Source organism: Oryzias melastigma, linkage group LG4 (genome assembly GCF_002922805.2).
Source record: "Oryzias melastigma strain HK-1 linkage group LG4, ASM292280v2, whole genome shotgun sequence".
Taxonomy (NCBI): Eukaryota; Metazoa; Chordata; class Actinopteri; order Beloniformes; family Adrianichthyidae; genus Oryzias; species Oryzias melastigma.
Genome location: NC_050515.1, coordinates 13405617 through 13414584, shown reverse-complemented (window position 1 = coordinate 13414584; position 8968 = coordinate 13405617). Strand labels below are relative to the sequence as shown.

The 8968-nt window shown below is 39.6% G+C and overlaps 1 protein-coding gene across 1 annotated transcript; it reads right to left on the bottom strand.

Annotated features, from left to right (window-relative positions):
* Positions 1-3628: 3628 nt before the first annotated feature.
* On the bottom strand, positions 3629-7530 carry LOC112150601 (arrestin domain-containing protein 2). Its single transcript, XM_024279015.2, has 7 exons — positions 7095-7530; positions 5976-6193; positions 5787-5889; positions 5451-5707; positions 5203-5365; positions 4956-5116; positions 3629-4868 (listed from the first exon to the last, which is right to left on the bottom strand). Exons 1-7 carry the CDS (start codon positions 7363-7365, stop codon positions 4815-4817), a joined length of 1227 nt encoding a protein of 408 aa, XP_024134783.1. The 5' UTR covers positions 7366-7530; the 3' UTR covers positions 3629-4814.
* Positions 7531-8968: the final 1438 nt, after the last annotated feature.

Here is an 8968-nt window from a genome sequence, read left to right as displayed (position 1 = left end):
TTCTAGTGGAGGGGTGTCAAGATCAAGGCTTCCTGCTGGTGTTACAGAAATCCTCATCTGCTGCTGATTATCAGGTGTGTTTAGCCAAAAAAGAAATTGAGTGGCAGGTTGGTTGGAAAACATGTAGAATAGGACACTATCATCTACAAGTAGAAGAATCAAAATGAAGCGGAACAAAGAGCTGGTGGCCCACCTACTGTAGTTTCTACATCACAGCTACAAGATTTTTCAAAGATTTCAATAAAGGAATAGTCAGAAATGCAATTTTAGTCTGAATTTTCTTTATATATTTCCTCCATCATGAGGAAAATAACACAAGAACTCCAAAATCAGTAAAAGTGTTATTAAAAGTGTGATGTTCAGCAAATATTATAGATAATATGTAGAAAAATTATTAGACAAACCTTTAAGTAATTAATGCTACTGAACCTTGTGAAGGTAAATATGAATAAATGAGGGTTTGTGTTGATGTATATGTATGAATTTTTGTTTATATGTACATTTAAAATGTAGGCTAGACCTAATATTTATGTAAAGATATTTTTTATGTATTTTGTTGATTTAGCAATAGGTATTTAAGTTTTCTTCTTTCTACTCCTTTTCATTTATTAACTGTTATAATTTCATTTTGTATCATTTTGATGGTATATATTATTATTAAGTGAAATGAAAAATAATTTATTAATATTTATGGGTAAAACCATGTCAGACCTTTAGATTACTGATGACCATCATCATCAAACGTTGATGATCTTAAAAGAGTCCAAACAATGTGGTTTATAGAAGCAAACAGCGACGTTTCCATTGGTTTTACTCTTTTTAAACCAGACTTTAAAAGGCAAAGTAGGATGTAAAAGGTTAAGGTAGATTTTTTTTTTTTTTGTTCCACTTCTTTGTTCAAGCAGAAATAGTACTTTGGACTTTGGCTTCTTGTCAACTGTTTGATCATTCACATAAGAAGAATTTTTTTATTAGTTGAAGTCAACCCTTAGAGATAGCTGTAAGGACTTTTAATGTCTTTAAATTTGTTGTTTTTCAGAAGTGGGAAAAGACATTTTTTTAGGATTTTTTGTCACTGTTAAAAAAACTGTTGATATATATTGTAATAATTTTTTGAACCCCAAATCCATCCCATCATGTGTTTCTCTTTGGTAACTGGGTTCATCATTTGTGTTCAGACTTGTAGTTCACAGGATTACACAACGGCACCTTTTTCTCTTGAATCTCAGAGTCCCAAGGAACACGAGGGATGTAAGAAAGTGCGTATGCTGGATTTTGACTTTGCCATGACTGAGTCAGACCTTTCGTCAGCTGCCAGTCCATTGTCAGAAATGAAACTAGTTCAACATGTTTGTTTGTGCAAATGTTTCCCCTGCAGTTCAAATAGAAACTATTGTAACTTTGTGAGGCTAAACTGACATCCAAAAAAAGGAACTATTGTTAGAGCAAATGTTGAACTTCAAAAACATTTTTATTTTAAACTAGAATATCTTTTTGTTTATATGTCATAGACATAGTTTAGTGGTGGTTCTGAAAGATGTAAGACTTTTTCCTATTCGAACATAATCAATAATAAGGTTTTTTAAAAAAAATATGTATCTGTAACTCAAAACATCCTTATATAACAACTGTTGAGTCGTAAACAAAACAAAAACAAGTTGTGGCATAAGCGAAAGAGATGATGCAATTTGTTGCAAAATATTTTATCTTCATATTTAATAAAGCAAAAATATACTTAAGATAACCACATTTTACTTTCTATTTTACCTTTACTAAGAAAATTAGATTTTATTTATTTATTTTTCAGTTTCAGGTTTTTAAGACAAAACCTGAAACTCATCTATTTACTACAGCTTTATATAGTTTTTACATGTCCACATATTCAGTATTTTACTAATAATTAATTCAATTTAATTTGATTGTACCTGTGGGGTGTGTGTGTTCACTTTAAAGTGTTTTTCTTTATTTTTCATTACGATTTTAATTTTAACTGATTTTTTATTTTTTTATTATTGAAAGCACTTTGAGATGTTTTTTTAAGCAGGAAAAGTGCTTTAAAATAAAGTTGAATTTGAATGCAGAAACATTTATTTAGATTTAAGAAATAGGTGGTACAACATGTAAATGTCTAAAAAAACAGAACAAAACAGAACAAAAAAAGAGAGAAAACCGGTTGTGTAACAGAAACTATAATGTTTTGAAGCAACATTCAAATGTCTCTACGTGATTTTTTAACAACCATGAAAATTTGAGGTAGTTAAAAAAATTTAAATTTAAAGTTTAAATCTTATAATTGAGCAGTGATGTTACATATTTTAACAAACACTGGATGAAAGGAAATCTTGTTGTAAATCTGGGGCACTGATCTTCTAACCTTCTCCAAAGGATTGAGCTCAAGTTTCTGAAGAACGTGTTTGCTTCACAACACCTAAGAATAGTTATAAAAAAAAACTTCAAAATGACTCATTGAAACATCAGCCTGAGGCTCCGCATTCGAGATTACAGCCAAACAGTTGATTTCATGAAGCAGCTCGAATCGCCTCCCTCCAAAAACACTCGTGAGGTCACTGCGGTAAATATGTGGAAACAATTCCTGTCAGATTGTTAAAAAAAGGGGGAAATTTGATCCATTTTCACTCTGATTTTTAACAGTAAAGAACCACCTTTACATTTAAAGTTCACTAAAAGTTTGAAAGCTGACACTTTAGAAGAAGAAAATGAACATTAACTGTGTAAAAGTGTCAGATAAAACCAAGAAACAATAACACAGAACATGTGGATTGAAGGCATAAATAAAAATATAAGATATTTGATCTTAACAGGTTATAAAAAAGACCTTCGAGCCTTTTTCCTCAATGTTTTCTTCATTCACCTCTTTAAAAAATTGTCAGCAACCAGCCAACTTTAGCTGTTTTTTGTGGCTTTCTTAACAATTGGTGGTGATTGTGCAAAAGCTCTTAAACCAAAACATTTGGTGCTTTTATTGCGCTTTGTGTCAGAACACAATTCTCCTCCAAATTACTCATGGAACTGGGTAATTTTTCCGTATTCATAAGAGGAAAAGCATCCTGGTCTGGTGGGTTTGACTTGCTTTTTTATTTGTTAAATAGGTAAAAGGGGATCTTATCACTTTTTTTGTTGATTTCTTTGAACAAGCAGAGCAAATAGAGTCAAAAAAGGGTTAATATCCATTTCAGCGGTTGAAAATCTAAACTAGGTCAGTAAAACATTGCTGCTTTTCCCAACACAGACGTACTAGGAAAAGGGTAGAGGACGAAAAATAATATTAAACTTCGTCGATCCTCTTCTACGAAAGCAGATTTGGTCATCTATTTGCTGTGTAAACCCTGTTTTGTCTGTGTTTACATTTGGCCCAAAATAACTGAGATCCCTGTTAAATATTTAAGCAAAGAACAAACTTTACCGGTTTACCTGAGGAAATATCCTAGTTTTGAAAGGAGCCTGTAATTATGATTGTAATCCAGTAAAGGTGTTTTTATGCAGTCGGCTCCTCCGTGTTGAACACCATGTACCCGTCTGCTGGTATGCAAAGTCGTAAACACAGATCCTCATCATTTGCCTAAAAGTCTACAACTTCTAGTGTTCAAAGAATCACTGAATACATGGATTTTTTTCTTTATTCTTTTATTTATTAGAAAGATTTTTTTACAAAAATTTAATCACAAAATACATGTGTAAAAAACGCAAAAAACTCGTATCTTCAGCGTGGATCGCTGAAGTATCAGAGCTGCTCCTGAATTTGGAGTCATCAGACCCCACAGTTTTTTTTTTTGGAATTGAGGAGCATAAAATCCTCCAGTGAGGTTATTTTTTATTTTATTTTTTTTTTTTGGAATGTCCTTTGAAAACAGTGGCATTATCACCTTAAGGCTGGACCTCACAGGCTCCCCGCTGAGAGCTTCAGTCCACATGGCTCAAAGGTTTCAGAGTTCTTAGAGCTCGTCTGCAGGCTTCCTTCAGCCTTTAAGCAAACGGCTTTATTCTGTTTCATCACTTTGTGGAAATCATTGACCACAGCTATCAGTGCTCCCATTTACACAACGACTCTTGGAGTTCAAACGCTTACACCGTGACCGTTTTTGTTCTTTCAATAATTAATCATCTCTATCCAGTTCTGAGAGTCGCCTTACTTTACGCTCCTGCAACGTTAAACTGCAGCTAACTAAGGCACTTTTTTCCCTTTTCGCATGCATGAAACACATCCTTAAGCTCTTCCCGACTTCCTGATCATCTTCATACAGTCACAATAAGAGGCTGCCGAGTCACACAATGCATAACAACGTAGAGGTTAATAATCCTGAAGTGAACGAAGACCAGTTAGAAACTGATACAGTAATTGCACTTTTTCTTTTCGCCACTCAAAGACGCCTCATCAAGAGCCCTTCTTTGCAAATATTTCTGCAACTTTCTGCCTGAGAAATATCAAGTGATCTCATCTCCCACCCCCCCCAAAAAAATATCAAAAATTCCTTAAGTGTCAAAGTCTCTTCATATAAAGGAAATTGATTGAGATATTTTGGTGCTCCTGTCGTTCGGAGTCAAAAATCACTTGGGGAGTTCAGGAACCGATGCAAAGAAGTGGCTTCCCTCCCGGCAGAACCGGGGAAACCGTCGGCTTTACTGCGCTAGGCGCCGGCCGGCTCGTCGTCTCTCTGCGCCGCCTCAGTCCACCGCCACGACCCGACGGTGGGACAAGTGCTCTTCACCAGAGAGGAGTAATCCAGGAGAATACAAATCTCTTCATGGAGTTGAAATTTTAAAAAGCTGCTTATCGCTCAAGCAGCACTCGTGGTTCAACATGTCATGCAGCGAGGTCGCATGTTGACGGGCTGGGGGTTGGGGTCAACCTGTGGACGGGAAAAGACGGGGAATTAGGTCGGAGGTTTTTAAACATCTGACTGCCAAAACTTAAGTCTTCTTTCTTGGCGACTTACCTCGCTGTAGACAGGCGGCGGTCTGAAGCGAAACTCTTGGACGAACGCCATGAGGGGTCGCTCCAGGATCCCGCTCAGATCCTCAGCCGGTTGGCAGGAGACAGCGTTATTCTGCTGCTCCGCCTCTTCCTGTGTCACCACAGAGCTGTAATCTGGAGGAGCTGCAGAGAGATGAGGAGGGTGAGACTTAGAATCACCAATCTAGCTAATAACTATTCCAAAAATATGATCAAATGCTGGAACTTACGCTCTGGCTGCTCGGGGATGGCCATGCGCATCCAGTCCAGGTTGAGGCTGTAGTGGCTGCTGATGCTGGACGTCCTGCTGCCGAAGGGATGGAGGGGGATGGTCCCTATGACGAGCGGCAGCTCCAAACACAGCTTAGATGTTCCCGGAACATCAACACAAACCTTTAGAGCAAAAAAAAGATGATTAACTAAATTAACTAATAGCACAGCGACAGAAGAGAAAAACCAAAAGGATAAATGAGCTCACCTTCAGCATGTACTCCACTTTAATGATACGGCACTGCAAGATAGACGGACCCACGGGCGGGATCTTTATGGCGCGGCCATGCCAGGTTTCGCGGGATCTGGCACCGACGATGTCGCCGCAGAGGGTGGCGACCACGGAGCGCTTCTGCTTCATGGTTCCGCGGGCGATGAAGGTTTGCGTCTGAGTGATGAAGGCTTTGGGGACGATTGATCTGGAGGTGGAGTTATCAAACTCTGCAAACACTGGAATCACTTCACCTGAAGAAGGAAAAGAGAAGTAAGTAACCATCGAGAAGTGCAAAAACGTTAAAAAAATGAGTATTTAAAGGGTGTTCACCTGGTGTGTAGCCTTTACGGTCAATCTTTGCGGTTACAGACACCTGTCCAAAGTTGCGGTACCACGCCCGTGCCATCTTATCCTTCGTTCCGGCTTGTGGTGCCTAAAAAATATCAGAAAATGAAATTACAAATTGCTAATACACTAACTTGTGTGCACTGAAACAAATGTGAGGGTTGAGCTGCGTACCAGGAAGGTCGGCGTGTTGATGTCGATGGGTTCGATAACCGTAAACTCTTTTTTGGTTTTCCTGACGGGGGCCCACGGCCGGTGCAGCTTCACTTTGACCCAGTAGCGGATGCTGCCGTGCTTCCCCTCAAAGGAGGTGACCAGCGTCTCCTCTGGAAGCTGGAAGCTGAATGGGAACTCGTGTCTGCCGGCAGGAAGGGTGGTTGCTTCACCGTTATCTGAATGGGAAGAGTCAAAGAAGGAAAACGTAAGTCATTGGCTCAGTTAACCTTATTAGGTTTCTAGGGGGTAAAGGTCAAATCCAATTCTGCTCTTACTAATAAGTTTAAAAGTTTTCCCAAATCCTGCTGAATAGATGTAGCTTTGTCAGGCTCAAAAGGGGAAATCTCCGTCTTTCTCTGCAGTCACATGGTTTCTGTTTTTGCTCGGAGAGGCGGTTCCTTCTCCATTGTGCTGACAGAGAGCGTGTTTTCATATACAGCCTGCTAAAGCTGCAGAACGGCCTCCCCCGACCACATCAACACGTGTTTACCTTTAAACCAACTCTTTGCTGCACGTTTAGGCTGTCAAGGAAGGGGATTTTAAATGAAAATGTGCATGCACGCTGCAGAAACCGGAGTTAAAAGTGCTTTTTTTGCAGCAAAGTAAGTAAACTTTTTAAACCAAAACAGCTTTGTGTGCAATGAATGAGGGCAGACACTCAAGGCTTTCCCACACTGGAGATGAGGAAAACAACAAAGAAAGTGCTTGTCAGGTGATGCATCTATGAAAAGTTTTATACTCAATAGATGCACGGTTTAAGAAATAAAAAACAGTTGCTGAAATCCATTTCCTGGATCTGTTAGAGGCGGTGAAAAGTTTGCTTTTGGCACAACAGAAATAAATAATTCAATCATGTTTAGATCTAATCTAACCATCTTTGGAGCACTTTCTGACAAACAAAAGCTGACTTCATAGCTTAAAATCAGGATCCTCTTCATCATCTGTAACTGTTTATCTCAACACAACATTGTTTGAGAGTGCACAACAAGGCTTGTGTTCTGCTGTGCTCGTGATGCGGTTGTTAAAAGGATGGAAGTGTCTGCGCTCCTGCAGCCGATCACCAGCTGACTGACTGACCTGCCTGCAGGAGGACCTCTCTGCGGTTCAGGTACTCCACTTCGTCGCTGAAGTTCTGGGTGTACGCGGTGCTGGAGCCGGCCGACCGGGACTCGGTCCAGTGCACTTTGGCGAACCCCTCAGCGTGAAGCTTCAGGGAGTCCACCCGCGTCTCCCCGAACAGCTCCAGCAGCACGCGACCTGACACCACGTCCCCGCTGCTGAACACCGGACAGTCCACCTCCGAGGAGTCGAAGACGATCTCAAACTTTTTCAACTTGCCGAAAATCATTTTTGTTCCTTTGGGTTCGGTTTTCTAAGACGTAAAAAGTTTCGCTTATTGTTCCTCGCAGCGATGTGCAGGAATCTTTAAGGCGTCGGGTGAGTTCTAGTCACTCGCAACAAGTCTACTGCGAGCATTGTGAGACAGCGGCCGTTTTTGTCCGCTGACAAGTGGGCGTGGCCTCTGAATTTATTATGTAAGGCCTCAGGAGAGCGGTGCTGCGTTCAGGAACTCCTCAATGGCTCGGACTTTTTGCTTTTAAACAACAAATACCTTATCAAAGTTACTAGAAAACGCGTTTTTAGGATTAATATCATGTAAAGAAAAACGAAAACAACAGTAAAAAGCTGCTAAAACGTTTCAGACTATTCTTAGCTTATTTTGTCCTCCATATAGAAGTAGTTAAACTGCAAACTGAAAAACACATCATTATGTCCGTTTTTTTAATTAAATCCTTTATAAAATAAAAATAAAAATGCAACGTAAAATAGCATGCAACGTTCACACTTCCAAAAGAAAATTATCACTTTTTTCTTCCTTTTTTTCTTGTTATTGCTTGCAGCTTAACTGTCAGTAGTCTCGATTACCGGATAGCACTTGAAGGCACCATAATAAACATGCAGACTGGGGTGTGGAGGCAGCACAGGAAGAAAACAGGACCCGCTGATGATTGATGGGTTACAGGTTCTCAGAAGAAAACAGGATTACTGGACATACAACAGTGTGGCAGAGCTCAGTGTTTCAGTCCGGTCCAGAAAAACCTCACCGGACAACTTTACACCCGAAAAAAGCAAACTAAAACAACAACCCAGCACAAAAGTACACCAAATCTCTTTAAAACCACATGCACTTCACCGAAGACTTAACAAGTACCAACTGTACACAATAAAACTAAAGGGCAACATCTGGGTCATCTGCAAGAATTGCTTTGTGGACATAAACATCTCCAAACAACCCAGTTTTTGGTAAACACTGCTTAGAAAACAGTTCTATTAAATAAACTGAGTTGGCGATGCTTCATCTCACTGCTATACACCCTCTATTCAAAGAAAAAAGCCATGGGACAAATCAAGTCTGCTCTGAAAAACAAAGTTGTTTACTCCTTTGTTCCCTGAGAGGATGGACGGCTCAGCTCTGCAGTGACACCAACTGGTGAACATGAACAACTGTTGCAAACAGCTGCAAGACTTTCAGGAAGTCTTTGGGTGTTGGGGAATTAGAGAAAACAGCTTTTTTTTTTTCTTTGCAAAAAGGAAATAGTAGCAGCATCATTTACTTGACAATTAAACTGTAACAAAAATATATTTAGATATTTTGAGAGATCTGTGCAACAGTTGCCGTGTTTTGCTTCAGTGTCATCCAAGTAGTTGTGCTTTGGAGGAAAAAAAGACTAAAAAGACCAACACGACACCTGCTGGACAAACTGCACGTCAGCTCAGCTGTAGCAGAGCGCTCTGGAAAAACACTGATAAGAGCATCGGGCCTTTCTTTGCACCCAACTCGACTGATAATTACACTCAGTCTACAGACGACTCCTTTTGATTAAGTGTGGTGTGGCTACAACCACATTTAACAGTGGAGCAGCCTAAATACATTATATTCATTTATAAGG